Source organism: Anoplopoma fimbria, chromosome 23 (genome assembly GCF_027596085.1).
Source record: "Anoplopoma fimbria isolate UVic2021 breed Golden Eagle Sablefish chromosome 23, Afim_UVic_2022, whole genome shotgun sequence".
Taxonomy (NCBI): domain Eukaryota; kingdom Metazoa; phylum Chordata; class Actinopteri; order Perciformes; family Anoplopomatidae; genus Anoplopoma; species Anoplopoma fimbria.
In genome coordinates this window covers 6,114,562-6,132,232 of record NC_072471.1, presented here as the reverse complement: position 1 = coordinate 6,132,232, position 17,671 = coordinate 6,114,562, and the positions used below count along the sequence as shown (strand labels likewise).

Below are 17,671 nucleotides of genomic sequence, written 5' to 3'. Positions count from 1 at the left end.
CATTAATGCTGGCTTTTACTCACTGTTCTCTCTAGATTGGTAGGGTGTCGGAGTGAAGATGTACAGATCATTGTCCAAACTTCTCTTATAAAAACTTGACTCATAAGTCTCAGCTTCTTCTTCCCAGTACAGCCCAGCACTGTCAAACACATTTGTACAAAGCAACACACAAGAAGATTAGCAACACACAAGAAGACATATCACGATTGGAAGTGTAGTTAGCATCTTGTATTTGTTTATGTTGTATGTTAGCAAGTCCAGCTTGACCTGTGCATTGCCTTCAACACCACGGACAATGACATTCTTTCGGACTGACTTGAAACTAAATTAGCATCATCAGTATAAGTATTGCTGTGGTTCAAGTCATCTTTACATCATAGAATACAGTGAGCAATGTTCAATAATAGTCATTATCTCTCCTCTCGGGATACCTCAAGGACCTGTACTGGGCCTACTGCAGTTTCCCTTTAAAAGCTTTCACTTGGCAATATCCTTTGAGAATATGATACAGAAATATATTTTCTATACAGATGAAACCCTAATTTAAATGTCTGTCTCTCAAGATGACCCTGCCTTATTCATTGATCTTGAACACATGCAATATGCTGGTAATTCATGCCTAGCTTCCTGCTCCTGAACACAAACAACAAAAAATTGTTGCTTACAATGTATATGTACCTATACGTTGTCAAAAAACGTTGCTTTCTCCCTTGATGTCTGCAATATATTCAACTCAACTTTTAAAACACATTCATGGCATGTAAGATGTCACTGTTTGACACTGTAAAATACTGAAAACCATCATGACTCAGACTCAACAAATGACAATGGATGGAGGGATTAATGTTCAAAATGATATCTATCATCTAGCATCAAAAATTCTTACAAGATAATCCTGAACATATTAAGCTTCCCTTGCTTCCCTCCTCCCCATGAGCTTGACAAGTACCTTTTGGGGTAGACCCGTGTGATCCCTCCATCGGTGGCAACATATCTGGCCAAGACACCATGCCTGACAAGCAGAGAAGATAAAGCAATAAAACATACAATTACAAAAACTGGAATGTGCTTTATGCTTGCATGACATTTACTGGTTATGCTGAAATATTTGAACCATCTGTATTCAATTTTCACTTGGACATTCATTACCAAATGCCAAGTAACAAATAATTGATGCCACATTTCTGTATGTTTTGCTGGATCACGAAAAAAGCATTGATGGTAAAGCAGCAAAATATCAGTTCTTTACTTACTGCGATTCGGTTGCTTTCCAATGCTTGATCAGAGACGAGGTGATGCCAGCATCCAGGAGCAATCGGTTCACCAGCTCTACATTACCTAAACAGCAAGAGTCTAAACGTTATGCTACTGTATTTTTGAAAACCATTTGTTTGTCTGCTGACTGTTTAGATAGTAAATGAATAACTGTCCTGTTTTTAAAGTGTCTTATCTTAATAAGATGATGTTACTATTTTGTTTTTTAAAAATTAAAAGTCTGGAAAGTCTGAGAAAGAGGTATCCATTTGGAATATGTAAGATTAGGTAACCGAAAAAGAAAAGATAGAGTTCATTAAGTATATATTATACCAGAAAGACAAAGAACAATACGCAAATTGATTGATACATGGGAATTGATATATTTCTAGACTGACAAGCACCTTAAAAGTCCAAATGCAATCAATGTTGAAGGAACAAAAGAGAACCAATTTGACCAAGAGATGTTTTATTTTTTTATTTTTTTTTTTATTTTTTTAGAAAGAAGGTAGGTCCGAGGAATAAATGGTTGTTTCTCAGACACAATTGGTCAATGAAATATGTATTTAAAGTCACAAAAAAAATACTGTATGTAATACTGAATGTGCCAAATGCTGCCAAGGTGTAGGTGGTGGGATGGTATAGCTGTTACAAATTATTTTTAGAGACGTCCGACAAGACCACATGACAAAAATAACAGGGGATAAAAGCCTCTCGTCCATTTTTTGGCAGTGCCAGCCACTTTGAACTCTGCGACGACCCGCTTCAGTCCATTAACATCGAGGCTCGTCACTAGACCCCCACCCTCCTCAAACCTTTATGACACACCACACACATCAGAGAAAACAGCTGGTGTAACACTTTATTCCCCCCCTACTCCACCTTCCCTGCTCGTGCAGTGGTTTTCATTAGGAATCCTTTATTGAAGGCAGCCCAGGAATTCCTAATGTACTTCGACTTCTTCGCCACTGCAGTGGCTTAACCAAGTAAAGCGTGTAACGATACTCAGGCCGGCAATAGTCCACATGGGCCCTACTCTCTCTCCCTCTGAACTCCCTATGGACTCCATTAAACTAGCAGCTAATAATGGTGAAAGTAGTATTTCAATTGGGTGAAAAGTTTTATTGGATTGATCTTGTTGAGACGTTTGAACTAAGTTCTCAGACTGAAATTGTCAAACCAAATTTAAAAGGAGATCTTTTATAAATATCTGGGGACCTTTTGTTTAACTCAATGGGCAACACAAAGTGACTGATGCATATCAATGAGTGTATGCAAGAAATGGAAAGGATGTTAATGCATTGGTCAGATGTTTAGGAGAAGGTCCACTAGCCCCTGATTTGTGTTTTATTGCTCCGCTTGTGCTCCTGGCTTGACGTGTCCTGCTCTTTCTCACAAACACACGGTAATTGGATGAGGTCGAGCGGCTATAGGTGGGGTGTGGAAGGCATATTACTGGTGAATATTGTGTGTGTGGGAGCCTGTGTGTGTCACATCTAAGCCGACGTGCCTCACACATGTGCACTCAGGCGTGTGATGGTCAGACTTTTAGAGTTAGCATCAAATGGGTAACACGAACACAGGGGTTCCTCATCACAAAGCTTTGCCCGCTCATGCACACCAAACCATCGAGCCAGACTTGTATTTCACTGGAAAGAGAGACCTTTGGGAATAGGTTTTGGTTGGCGCTCTTCCATTAAATGTTCAATGCACACCTTAATGTCAAGCCAGATGGCTGAGATTCATTCACATATACATACTACAGCAAATATTGTATGGCTTAGCAGCTCTTTGAGATGTAAATAGGAGTCTGTAACAAGGAGGAGGTCCAAGTGTGCTGCTGAGTATATTAAGATCCAGTGTAAAAGCTTTTACTCTCAAGATAAACGCCCTTAGTTAAAGGCACCAGGAGCAAGTAAGGTAGAAAGAAGTACTTCAGAGAACATTTCTTCATTTTCTGATACTCACACATGGGGTTGTTTGGTGTCTTTGTGTCAATGTAATCGTTGAACTCCATGAGAAACTCAGTGTTGTTTTTGTTCTTGTCAGGTGGCTTTAAGTCCTTGCAGTACATCCTGTGAGAAACAAAAAGCATTATTTTAGTGAATTCATGTAAGCAGAAAAAAGTAATGAATCACAAGGTGGAAATTTGCCTCCATGGTCGTCATAAAGGTGAAAGGAAAACATATTTTTTTTTGCCAGTTAGGAAAATGTAATCCGAATAAACTGCGTGCCGGCTTACCTCGGTGCGATAAATGTATAGCCATATTCATCAAACTTGTCCGCCATCAAGCTTTCAGAAACTGGTGAGAGGTATAAAGTTTTATTAATCTTCCTCCCATGCAGGTTCATATTAGGCTTACATTAAAACAAGAATAATAATTGTATGCAGATAAGATAGGGCCCCACTGGGTATAATGTAACACCCTTGAATATGTAACAGCGTAATAATAAAGAGAAACCTCCTACGGGCACCACAAACTGAAATGAGATTCAATTTTAGTCAAAATGCACGGTAGAATTCTAAAATGAGGGGTTGGTACTCATAAAGACAAAAACCAAAAGGTATATTTACCACATAAATCATAAAAAAGACTAACCAAAGCAAAAGTTGAGGACAGTTTTACACTGCACATAAAAGGTCTTGCACAAACAGTTGAAAATCAGGTATAAATAAGAAGGACCAGAATAGTTTTGGCCAGACATGCTGGGCCAACAAGGCTCACAAACAAGAGGAAAGACGTGAAAGTAAAAAGAAAAAATACTTGCCATCTTTCCCTGGAGTGGAAAAAAATCCCAGCAGAGAGAAAGGGAGCGAACGAGAGAATCATCCCCCAGGGAGGTAAAGACGAGAGGGAAAAGAAAAGGGGAAAAAAAGACAGGGTAAAACCACAGGGGTCAAAGGTGACACAATATTTTATTCAGAGAGCGAGTCCTGAATAGAAATATTGCACTCCAAAAAAACGGTTTTAGGCCTTTGGATGTAAATGGAGACAGTGCTGATGGACAACACAAAGAGTGGGCTTAAATGTGGTCAGACATTTTTAAAGTTAGGCTTTAGATGTGTTTTTAGCATTGGTATTAGCATGCTTTTGGTGCAGCGATACAGTTAATCTGTGGAGTTACTGCACTTGAGTGATGTATTTGCATTACAATACTGCACATAGGAGAAATATTAACCGCAGCTCTTAACCTTAACGTTCCTTTGACATTCTCCAAAGCATGTCGTGTCGACAGTTGATTATACTGTACAGCAAAATTTCTCATGACGACATTAGCTACTCCTTGTCCTCTTCGGTGGTCATGATTGGGAAATAATTGCACCCATGTGTTTCTTCTTTGATATTCAGTCACCACTTATTAATATTACAAAGTATTTAGTAATGATGGATAGCAGGGAGATTTGGAGAGTGACGACTGCTTACATTTTCTGCACTCTCTCAAGCCTTTTCACACTGATGATGACATCCCTGACACTATTGTGGACCTTTTGTGAATAACTGAGTCAGTGCAATATCTAAGATATGCAGCTACAATCCATCCAAAATGTGAATGGATTTCAACATGAATCAATCTCACTTACAGAAACATTGAAGTCAATGACATACATCATCTTCACAAATTGACGTAGGGATAAGGACATGCCACGTATTTCAGTTCACTCGAGTGATTCAATTTAAAAAAAATTTGTTCGCCCTTTGGAAAAAGTATAAAGCAGACAGATATTGGGCTTCGGTTTCAGTAAAACAACAAAGTTTAAACGTGTTCTGTGAAGAGTTTTGATTCAATGACTACAAACAAGACAAGACTGATGAGACAGCACACAGAAGGATAAACAGAAGAGATGAAGCTTAGTGTGTTAGGAGGGATCCTGTCTTTCATTAGGAACAAGGTTGTAAATCTCAAAGTGAGTCAAGGAGAGAAAACTAAAGAAAACTCATGTTTTGGCGACTCACAGCTTTCTCCTTTATGGCTTCACCTTTAAATAATGCAAACACCCTGTCCTCTGTTCTTCCGGCTACAGTTTAGTGCCAAAACCACATCTGAGGGCCTTCGGAACAGGTGGGGGTCAAATACATACATTGCGCAGACAGACACACACACACACACCATCTGCGACACACTGTGTGGGCGAGCATTGCATGCGAAGCGCTGCTTCTAAAGAGCAGACGCCAGCTTGATTCAGTGAAACAGGATTGTCATTATAAATCAGAAGCCACTAAATGAGGAAAAACAGAAAACAAAGTGCTTGTGTGTTCGTGAGTCTGCAACATGACATATGATGAACCAACTGGAAGTGAAGTAACATCCAAAGTCTGATGGTGGTGTGAGAGAAAGAAGACAGGGGTTAAGAGGTAAAGCAAAGGAGGGGAATACTTGCCCAAAAACGCTGCAGGGAAGGTCCAACACACCAGGAATGGTCAAGAGTTGAGGAGGGCAGGAGAACAGGAGGAGGGAAGAGGGAGGAGGATAAATAGAGGAGGAGAGGAAAGAAGGGATTGGAAAAGAGAGCAGTAAAGGAAATAAACCAACAGGGTCACTCACAATATTTTATTCAAATGGCTTTTGAATAAGAATATTGTATACAAAAGTACAAAACACTTAGAGTTTAAGAAGTTTAAGATTTACTGTGTATGTGTGTGTGTGTGTGTGTGTGTGTGTGTGTGTGTGTATAAATTCTGAAGTAGTGGGGGAACATATCTGTTTATCTAGTCACATTAGTCACATCTAAACTAGATGTAGGTTTAGGTTTGAGAGTTTTGGCATCGTAGTCGTCATGGTTACAGATAAGGTAAGGCTCCTGCGATTGAATGACATTGAAATGACAATGACGCCTGTGTGCACACTGCCTTCATAATATAAATGGACGTCATCACTGGGCTTCCATGTTTTAGCATTAATTACAACTATTGTACACTGTATATATTACATATTTTTTTCCCAACCATTTAAGCAGCCATTTTCTGCTATTTGTGGAAAAATCAACTTGCAAATATTTGCATTTTCTTCCGTAAATATTTTCAAAGTTCTTTTCTCTCTCTTTTAAGTGAGCTTAGGGACAAATCAAGATGCCAGAGTCAGCTGCAAACCGACAAACAGCCCTGAGCTAAAATCATCTTTTTGTTTTTCTTATTCAATGTTTGCGTCCTTTGAGCTCATTTTTCATTTAGTCTCGTTCAGCCGCCATGCCAGCAACAACATCTCAGACATTTGAACATGCTTAAAGCACCAAGAAGAAGAAACTGGTCCCTGCTCTCAACTGCACCTAATTAAACTCTGCTGGCAAAAATGTAAGGCGATGATATGTTCACTGTGATGGATTACCAAGGTCATGCAAGCTTCAAGTCTCTGCCAGTTGAATTTCCCAGCCAAGAGTCGCCAATTGCTGAAGGTGGGAAATTAGACTTCTAATGTTTGATTAATTTGGAAAGTAGTTGTTAATTGCAAGCTGTGCATTGCAACATCACCAAAAACCTTTGTTAAAGCCAACTTTTGGCTACTGATTGCAGTCGAGTAGACCAAAAAACATAAGGACATAGGGACAGACTCTAAAACAGGGACGGCTCCATCTACAGTTAACACACACACACACACACACACACACACACACACACACACACACACACACACACACACACACACACACACACACACACACACACACACACACACACACACACACACACACACACACACACACACACACACACACACACACACACACTATAAAACTGTCCTTTGTGTAACACTATGAGTCGATGACATCTTTTACTAGTGGGAACAGACAGGACTCACGAGACATGAGCAACAACGCCACACATATGGAGCCTCTGATCTACTGTATGTATGTATCATGAACACATACTGTACATACAGCCACTTGTAGACACACATACACACATATAGTGAGTTTCTTGGCTGTAAATGAATTGATGATGTGTGAAAGGGGACACTGGAGCCACTCGTCCCGCTGTCTGGCAACAAAAACTTTGAACAGCACCACAACTGAGGGTGTGCGTTGCCATAGCAACAGAAAAGGCGAGGGCATGCAGTGGGTAGTGTAGACGTATGTGCTTGTGTATGTATACTGTAAATGCATGGGGCACTATATGTGATGGATAGGAACCATAAGCTGAGACACAACTGTTTCTCAGCCTTATATGGAGAGCAATAATGTCACTGGAGAACCTTAGCAATAATTTTCGGACCAGTAACATTTGTTTACTGTCTGTCTATTAATGGAAGGTAAATGTTACAGAGTGGAAAAACTAAATCAGTTTATTCGGAACAAGCGAATAAACTGATTTAGATGTCACTTACATTTTGCCTGGGTGATCGTGTCAGCGATATTGGCCCGGATGTAATTCAAACTGTAGTCAGGAAGGACTAGAGCCAGGCTGAGAGAACACAAACACACACAAATATCATAACAATATGTATTTTTATTATTACTTCAAGTCATATATAGTATCATCTAATGATTTGCAAATATTTGTGATTTCACTAAAGTTTTTGCAATGATTTTTTATAAATGTAGATTTCTGTTTCAATGCATTTCTGACTCAAGTAAGCATTTCATTGTCTGAGGCAATAACTTCATGAACAGAATCTTGCTCAATCAACCAATTAACATGTAAAAAAAAAAATCCCCTCTTTGTTTTGGGAGGAAATTCATCATAGCATATCTTTCAGTGAGTTCTGCTTAGCATTGTTTATCAAAATCTATCAGTGCAAAGTGAATGGAGTTCCTCTATTTGTAGTGTGAAGTCTGGTTAAAAAGTACCAAACACATGCAATGGATTTATTACTTCATATTTAACATATGATATTTACCTGTAATCTGTCCCCTTCACTGGTGCAAAGGTGTACGTCCTCTGACCTAAGTCAATGTAGCGCTTTGAGGGCAACAGTTTGGTCAGTACACATTAGAGTTCATCAGCAAAGTGTTTAGAACTGTCATGGACTCCAACGTCCTTTCAAAATAAAATTACCTCATCTTGGGATTTCACCAATGTAGATATTGTGTGATCCTCTGTTAGACCGTCGATCATTTTTTTTCTCATCTGTTGACCAAATAACCAAACATAAATCAATTAACCAATTTGAAAAACAAAAACAAAAAAAAGAACAATAATCCAATATTTAGAAATGATTGTTTCATTCTTTCTGATATGAGCTCATGGAATCATAAGGCTTTGAGTAATGTACAAACCTCCACTTTGAACTCATTCTCCAGCTCTGCATCCAGGAAGTCCAGCGTTACAGGTTCATGAAACTTGGCAGTCTACATGGAAATGCAAGCAATTACTGTAATTTATAATCAGAGGACTTTAACTATAAAGGAGAAAAATTAAGCTGTGAACATCAGTTATTCATTTTCTGTTTCCAAAACAGATTTGGATACTTACATTTTATAACAGAGAACCAATCATGGAGATGTTTAAATATTGACACTGACGTTGGAAAGTTGTAAACATCTGTGACCAGTGTGTGCATGTGTAATTTACAAGAAGAGGGCAAGTCTCAGAAGTCAATGAGAAACATCCTGCTATGTCTCAACAAATATAATTCTGGACCCATATGATTGGGTCAGTTTAGAATAAGAACTGAAAAGTCAGCCAACTGACACAAACAAAAGGTCAGTGTGGTAAATCTGGCCACCATTGCATCTGTAGCAGAGATGCTGTGCTGTGTCATATTAATGCTAAAATCAGAATTGCTATGCAGGACAATGGAGATACTGAATCGTGTTATAAAGTGTTGGTTGTTAAAACTTAAGTCATAATCCGAATTCTAATGGGATGAAAAAGACACGAATCATTATGTATTCTCAGTCTGAAACGCTTGTTGACTATCATGAATGTACTGTTTGACGTGCCAGTTAGACCAATATTAATGTGCAACTAATGGGTTTGTAGTAAAGTCACCAGACAGGACTGTTCTCTAGAAAAAGAAAACGTCTGGTTGCTCTGAATCACTGTTGAGTGATTTGTCTTACCAGTGGCTGGAGATTAGGATGGAGCAGCACGTATCCATTGGGGTCAATGGCAAAGTAGTAGCCATTTGGTCCAAACTACAGGACAAGGGAAAGATAAAAGATAAAGGAATGATGGAGGAACCCAGGTACCAAATATATAATCTACTGTGTAAATAGGTCGAGTCTGAATGTGTTTATTTATGTAGCGTGTGTTCTTACAGTAAACCGAGGAGTCAGTCTCTTGATGTCTTCCAGGGAAACATCAATAGCCATAACCCCCAAGATGAGCTGGTTTTGAGATTTCTGAGATAGGACCATAGAGAAAACAAAGAAAAGGAAGTCATGGGTAAGAAATAAAATAATCATGGGTAAGATATAGTCACTGTAAGAACGTCTAAAGAGTCCTATTTTTCTTTCTGGATGAGTCAAGTCCCCTCTGTGCGCTCTGAATGATTTCACGGAAACGGGGTGAAATAGAAATCTGGACAGCCTCAGTCCCAAAAGCTTTACATGCCGCCATGAGTCACTGACAAGGCATTTCCAGCCTTCGTTTCAGCCATAGCGGAGGTGACCCCCGAGTCCTTCGAGGTAGACATGTAACCTCATCTTGAAGCACTTAGCTACCGGATCATTTGTCTCGCTCTGATCTCCAGGTTTTGATCTCTTTTTGATATATTTTTTTTTTGCTTCACGGCATGCTAGAACGTCTTCCTGTGGAGGCACGTGGGAGAACTCCGAGGGACCTCAGCGTCAACAAAGGATATAAGGAAGAGCCACAAGAAAGAGGAGGATGAAAGTCAAGGATGAGATGATGATTGAGTAGTGTTCATGTTGTGTTTTTTTGTGTTTTTTTTTTTAAGCCTGGTAAACATTATAGGGAGTCGCAAAACCACACACTTAAATTCTCCCAAGGGGGTCAATGTGTCAGATTTACAGTAAATGTAGAAAGTTAAATTGAGTAAGTGAATTGAGTAAGTGAACAATCTGGAAATAAGCATGTTTATTATAATAAAGGTAGAACTTACAATAAATGTGTCTATAAAATTAATTAGTTCATTTAAATCTTCATACATTGAGCATCATGGGAAATCCAAAAGACTTTTGTTTACCTTTGAGCCTGTGTTGGTCTTGTTGAAGACGGGCAGAGTGCCAGTTATCACCAGGCCAAGCTCCTGGAAGACAAACAACATATTAAATAGTTATTAACCATGTAGGTTAATCAATCACACTTATGTTATGAATTCTCAAATACTTTATGGTTCGTTATTGATTTTTGAATGATTCCTCTGATTAATAAAGAACAACATTAACCAGCTACAGCTTGAAAATAAGCTGTTTACCGTTACAAAAGGCAGAGACATTTTTGACGCCGACCAGGTCAATACAGTCTAAAACGTTGACAGCTTCTTATCAGGAAAACGAATGACAACACCCAAACCATTTGGCTCAAGTTTACCAGACTGGTTTTCTTATCTACACTGTCGCCTTAAGAAACAAAAAAAACAAAAAACTTGTGGATGCAGCATTTTTTTAAATAATGTCCTTTCACAAACACTGCTTGAACAGAGTTGAAGTTGAGTTTACCAGGATGACAAACAGCAAATGTTTAAGACTTATCTGGAATTCTTCATTTGATAGAAAACAGATTTTTTTTTTCTTTCTAATTCTTGCAGAGCTCTACATTTGACTACAAACAGCCACTTTCTGTTCCCAAACTTGTCTTGAAGTGTGTTCTGTATTTACATGAAATGTGTGTCTGTAATTACACGTGCCATACCAGTGCGTCCAGGTAGACGTTGGTCCACTGAACCTGCTTTGCCCTTCTGTCAGCCTTAACCATAGGCCTGCCCAAAACATCAAGGTACTCCTGCAAAGAAGAATGAGAGACGAGCTTCAGTTTTAATTAATCACATGCACATCGGTCATTCCACCACAAGAGGGCACAATACACAACTGGATAAGTAAACTAGGGAGAGGGCTGGAGTGACAGACAAGAAAAGTTACAACCGTTCAAGGATAAATAAGAGTATTTATGGAAGAGTTGTAATTTGAGTTTACCTGAGTGTTGATCCTGATGGCACCTATAGATGGGATCTCGTAATAGTACCCTGAGACAAAGACATAAGCTTATTATAGTAATAATTGTGAAACTTCATTTAGATGGCACAACCCCATTTACTGTAAATCAAACAGCTCAAAGGCCGAGCACATTTTAGCAACACAGCATATTAATCTACTATTCTAATGTCTGTTACTTTAGGTTGACGCAACAAAATTGTGAAATTATCTTAAAGTGTCAGTCTGTACTGTATTAAGATCAGATAAGATAAGATAAGATCAGATAAGATAAGATAAGACAAGACAGGATAAAATAAGATAATCCTTTATTAGTCCCACAGCGCGGACATTTGCAGGATTATTATTCATTTAGAAAGCTTTTACTTAAAATTGAGTTGTTGTCTGTGTAAGTGTATTCAAAATGATTTTGTTTACAATTAGCTCTCAATTGGACCCATTCTTTTATTTTCTTCATCTTTGTCCTACCGAAGAACAGACATCAGATATGTGACATTTATCTAATGCAACTTCATACCTTTATTAGCGCAGGCCATCCACTGTATTGGTCCTTTGTCGTAGTTGTGCTGACCTACTGAAAATGTAAAGATGCGAACCTGTGAAGAGTAAAAAAAATGTAATATGGTGCAAAGCAAAGACTGCTGTAGTTTACTCTCTGAACATCTTTGTATTTACAGTCCTACCGCTTGCTTTGGGTTGTATTTTTCAAAGATCTCCTCGGCCCTCTCTTCACCTCCGTCAGTGAAGAGCATGATAATCTTGTTACAGTTGGCCCTTGACACATTCATCTAGGGAAAACAAATTTTGTATTTCAACCATTATTGAACTGAGGAAAATAATTAAAAAAAATCTTGTTATTGATGTTAGAAACAGATTGAAGTAGCAATTGCAAAATAATGCAAGGCTCTTAAAATGCCTATTTATGCAGTTACAAAAGATGGCAATGGAAACATGAGCTCTTGATTGGATACAAAAATCTGCAATGTCCCAAAGAACCACAAGAGTACGCCATATACTCACTCTTAAATTAGGAAACCACTGGGATTGAGTAGTCATTGTTGTCCACCATTAATTCCATAATTGAATTCAAATTATTAATTAAATGGACGTAAATTATATCAGACTGTTAAGTAACTTTCTCAGGGTTTCATTAAGCCTCTTGGTCAGTCTTCACATTCTAAGTGCCATTGTGGGATAAAATAATCAAACCACAACAGATTGACAGCGACGTCCGCAACGTTACCATCCCTACCAGTATCCACGAGTACACATGTACTCCTACACCCTTATGTTATTCAGATTCCACACAAGTATTCCACCACGCACGCCCACGCTGACACTTTACCTGCGCGAGCTGCTCAAAGGCCAGCTCGAAGCCGCCTCTGTAGTTGGTGATGCCTTTGGCTGTGATGCGCTGCACAGCATCTTTCAGCATCCTCTTGTTGCGGACGTTGGCCTGCACCAGGTTCTCAAAGCACGACGCGTACGTGGCCTTGTCATTGAACTGGAGGGAAGAGGGAAGGAGGGATGATGGGAAGTGGAGGGAAGGCACTTGCACATATTTCCTTTATTAAATATGCGGCCTGTTTTCTCTTTGTCACGTAGTCGTGCGGTGTCCCTTAAAGATATTGACTTGGCTTAAAATAAGGTATTTAAAGACAGAGATTAAATAAATTCCATTTTGACATCAAATAAAATAAGATGATTAATGGCAAAATGTTATAACTTTAATGGCTTCTTGGCTTTGCTGTTGCAAAAGTTTGTCATGTGTGAAATGAAATCAGTCTTAATCAAAATCTGCACAGACCGAAGGGAGCTATAGGAGCAGAAGGAAGGATTGGCAGGAGAACAGGTAGGGATGTGAAAAATGTGGCATAAGGAGGTAAAAAAACAAAAAAACAAAGAGCTTGATTATGGAGGGATTACGCCGTAGAGACAGACATTACTCTGACTGGTTAAATTACAATTACACAGCTCTACATGTAAAGCAGATTAATATTGGTGAATGGTTAATGTGGAGGCACAGATGGAACCCTATCAATTCATGCGCATACACACACACACACACACAAATATAAACCTATACACAAACACAGCACCTCCGGAGGACTGGGACATGGCTCATTAATACCCAACATCTGTTTTAGCCAATCTTGATCATGTGCAAAACACATGCACTAACACACACTCTCAAACAAGTGCACACGTACACATACAAGGTTAGCAAATATATATATATTATCTAAAAGTCTAGGTGGAATTCCATTACATAAAAAAGTTACATAAAATGGCACATGGCACTTTAAAGAGAAATTTGTGATCATTGTGCAAATGACAAGGGCAGCTAAAAAGTCAAGTCTTTCTGAGATGAGTGCAAGTTTTCTCAGCTTTTAAGTGAGTTGCCAAAGCAACAGTTAGTATAACAGAGGCAAAGTAGCCCAAATATTCAAAGTGCATCGATCACAATAGAACAGCAAATGTATTCTCAGAAGCATGAAGAAATGTTTCATAGCTCATTGAAACATCTGCAAAGCTGAAGGACCATAAATGCCAGGAACCACAAGCAAAGGACAAACTTTTACGCAGTTTATGTATCATCTTTTTTGCTGTTTTTCCTTTATTTACATGGTGTTGCGTTTTCAGAACGCCAAAGGATGCTGCAGCTCACAATGACTGTTTTCAACTATTCAATTTTTGCTATTCATGTTGGCATTAGTATACTGCCAAGACATTCGTCCTTGAAAAAATTTCACACCTACACACACAACAATATAAACCAGTTTGTGTTAGAACTTCTGACTTATAGAAAACATCTTAATATATCTCAGACACGTAATAAAAGCTCAGTAGAACAGCATACTGTAGGAGGGCATGTTCTTTATATATGTTTTTGAATATAAATAAATACCTTAAATAACTCAAAGTCATTAACGCTTTTGTCTTATTTTAAAGCCTACTTTTAGTGCACAAAAAACACAGTCTCAGTCTTTCCATTTACAGTATTAAGAAGTCCAAAAATAAACAACGGCTTATGAACTCAACTAACTAAACTCAAACAACTACTTAAAATATGGACTCCATTTCCTACCAAGAAATAATGCGACACATAAAAGAAGAATCACAAGTTTTATACTGTATTTAAGTTCAATTAATTAAGTTTGATCCATCTATCTTTTAATTATAGTGTTATATATTGTATATATTCACTCTAATGACACACAATAATGTTTTGCTTTAGTGAGGGATTGATCCAGAAATACATGAATACATTTACTATACTACTCTATTATGAAAGGTTGTAACGGATTGCAATCTACCTTCAAAAAAGCTTCAAAATGCTTATGAAGGTCTACAAACTGAGCTGGATGCCTTCAATATACTTATGAAACCCCTGCCTTATTTAATTAACATGAAAAGCCCTTTCACTTAGCTGATTTGAGATTTCCAAACAAAAACATAAACCATTGCTTTATTAAAGGGAAGTGAAAGAAAATTGAATTAATGGTTCATTTGGAAAGCCAACTATGAAAATCAATAATTTTCCAACCCATAAGAAGGACAAAGAGGAGGCAAATAAGGATTAAGAAGGAGATTTTAGATAGAGGTCAGGCACATCAAAGTACACAATGTATGCAAGTAACTGGAGCGAGATATTTTATAAATGTGCAACTTTTGAAAAAAGAGCATCATTGGCATTTATAGATGGAGGCCCCACTTTGTTCATTAAAACATATGTAAATGTTGGCTTGTTATGTTACATGTGTGGGATCTATTATATGAGAGTTAATCAGACCAAAAAAAACAGGGAAGAAACAAGACAGTGGCTTAAAGTAGTATGAAAATGACTGAAAAGTAGTGTTTTACACTGGGTAATTTGTCAACGCTAAGCTAGCTAACTAGCAGCTAGCGGTAGAGTGGTATCAATGATCTCGTCTGGCTCTTCGCAAGAAAGTCAGTAAGCATGTGTCCTAGAATTTTAAACTACTGCTTTAAGTCTTTCTTATTCTTTAATTGTGTTTGATAGAGAAGAAAATGTTGCATAAGAGGACCTTCTTTAGTTTTATTCAATGAAAAAAATGGTAGTGGTTAATTCTTAATTTACTCTTTTTTCATCAGAAAATACCTGTTAAAGTGTTACGTGTGTGAATAGCTAACAACATTAGCTAACTTACACAATCAACACTCATTAAGTGAAGGCCACCAGTTTCATGGTTGCCTGGCAACAATATAAAAGAGGGAGATTCTAGCAGTGCTTCTAAAGGGTTAAAAATCAAGTTGCACTTCAAATGATGATGGAGAAATATTTCTTCAATCCCCTTGTCAGTAAAGACTGAGATTTCTAGGCTGGAGTCTTCTTATTTACGCGCCACTGATTCAAAGTATGGCTCATAAACACAGCACACATTCATTTGTCTAACTTATCTTGTGGCATTTCAGGGTTTGCTCAAGCTGTGTCATGTGTTCGCTCTATTAGACACACAAACTTGGATTCAGCTCTGATGTTCTAGAGACATGTCATTCATACACACACATACACACAAATACAGTATATATATATATATATATATATATATATATATATATATATATATATATATATATATATATACGCACGCGCAGAGATTCTTTGAGTCAGACAAATGAGCACATAAGCACACATGCATCCATGCACATCTGCAGCCGTAATAAAGAACCACCCACGTGCGGCACATTCAGTCACTCAAAAGGTCACTGCCATGTTTAAACCTATGACTCAAACCAAACAGCCAAGCCACAAATATGTCCACATTAACATTCAGCAATGTGTGCACCTGGAAATTCAATACACAGGCGGAATCATTAGAACTTATTGGACAGGATTTTGTAACGTGAAGAGATAGAAAGTTGAGTATTTCTAAAGTAAATATTAGTAAAAGCCACATTTATTTCCACTGTTGATGAAATCAAAGTATTAGCGGCGTGAATACTCACATAGACCACGTTCACGTAGTCATCATCAGAGAGGGTCTCCAGCATCTTGCTGACCGACGTTCGAATGAGTTTGAGGGTGAGACCCGAAACGCTGCCACTCCTGCAGTTTGGAACAAAGAATATCAATTTGCCTTTTGATATTCTGTGTACAAGACAACTGGACCTGTTGCCTAAACAGGGCGCTGAAGGAAGAGTCATTTGGTCTATCAAGAATGATTATGCATAACAAATTCTGCAGCAATGTGGCTTTTTGGTGAGATATCATACTATGACCCAATAAATTGAACAGACTCAACATGGCCATCTGTAAAGCCTTCTGCCTACACACTAGTTTCTTCCGCAGGCTAGACATAGTTTATCTATCAAATTCACAAAATGCTATTATTAGTAATCTTCTATTATGACATGAGTTTAGTGCCATCACCATTTTTGGGCTAATAATTCAAACATAAACTGTGAATGTTAGCATCGAACAATAATAAAAGAATATCTGTGTTCACATAGAAGAAAAAGTTGGGGACCCTGCACAGATTTATAAAAACGCTGCTTAATTGGTTCCTGCTGGTAAAATGAGGAGTGAGGAGTGGAGTTCCTCTAATGATCGTTCATCCAAGCATAACACAGGCAGCTTTTAATGTCTAATAAGCCTCATCAATTATCTGTGTGTTATTACCAGAACTGTGTTAAGAGCTGCAAGATGGAAAATTTAGTTTTTCATTCATTATATTGCGTTGTCATTTAGCCCTGGTGCTGTGCCATGAGTGCCATTTATAATGAAACTCCACCTAAGCACAAAAATTCAAACAAATCACTTCGGCAGGATGACACCATTCACAATCACATGTTCTTGCATGCAGCATGATTTTCTTGTTACACTGGTTGTGATAAATAATGAATTTAAAAGATAAAAAAAAATGGTGAATCATCACAAAAATTACATCTATAAAATGCAATTAAAAAGCCATTAAAAGGAAAGGTTTCTTATGGTCAACAAATTCCATATAAGAGATAAAACCAACACTGAGTTAGTCTATCAATACTTTCCAGCCTCTCTACCTTGATTGTTGCACTCAGTCCCAATCCCATTTGTGTTTATTGATTATGCAAATCTTTAATAATATGTCACCAATAAATATTTAAATTTTTAAACAGATAAGAAAGCTGGGCACAGTAGATTTTAGCAGACATTAATGAAACAAGACTAAATTATAATTTTGTTTGGGACTATTTACAGCAGCGGATTAATATACATGTGGTGCTCTAGTGAGCATCATTTATTTGTGGGATTGATTTAAAATGAACTACACAATCCTTGTTCATGGGAATGAAGGGACATATCTGATCAGATCTGTTTTTAATTGTTTTTGAACAAAAAGTGAGGTCAATGGGACA

At 37.9% G+C, this 17,671-nt stretch overlaps 1 protein-coding gene across 1 annotated transcript in view; it reads right to left on the bottom strand.

The window, feature by feature from the left end:
- The window catches only part of LOC129112268 (voltage-dependent calcium channel subunit alpha-2/delta-1-like), an 82,036-nt gene that overhangs the window by 11,737 nt on the left and 52,628 nt on the right, over positions 1-17,671 (bottom strand). The window contains exons 10-27 of the mRNA XM_054624294.1: positions 16,280-16,379; positions 12,654-12,812; positions 11,992-12,096; positions 11,826-11,904; positions 11,291-11,340; positions 11,010-11,099; positions 10,342-10,404; positions 9,452-9,535; positions 9,254-9,328; positions 8,468-8,539; positions 8,247-8,318; positions 8,089-8,150; positions 7,576-7,652; positions 3,497-3,557; positions 3,223-3,329; positions 1,254-1,338; positions 950-1,012; positions 24-139 (exon numbers count right to left, since the gene is read on the bottom strand). Coding sequence (XP_054480269.1) covers positions 24-139; positions 950-1,012; positions 1,254-1,338; positions 3,223-3,329; positions 3,497-3,557; positions 7,576-7,652; positions 8,089-8,150; positions 8,247-8,318; positions 8,468-8,539; positions 9,254-9,328; positions 9,452-9,535; positions 10,342-10,404; positions 11,010-11,099; positions 11,291-11,340; positions 11,826-11,904; positions 11,992-12,096; positions 12,654-12,812; positions 16,280-16,379 — 1,520 coding nt within the window. The remainder of the gene's footprint in view (positions 1-23; positions 140-949; positions 1,013-1,253; positions 1,339-3,222; positions 3,330-3,496; positions 3,558-7,575; positions 7,653-8,088; positions 8,151-8,246; positions 8,319-8,467; positions 8,540-9,253; positions 9,329-9,451; positions 9,536-10,341; positions 10,405-11,009; positions 11,100-11,290; positions 11,341-11,825; positions 11,905-11,991; positions 12,097-12,653; positions 12,813-16,279; positions 16,380-17,671) is intronic.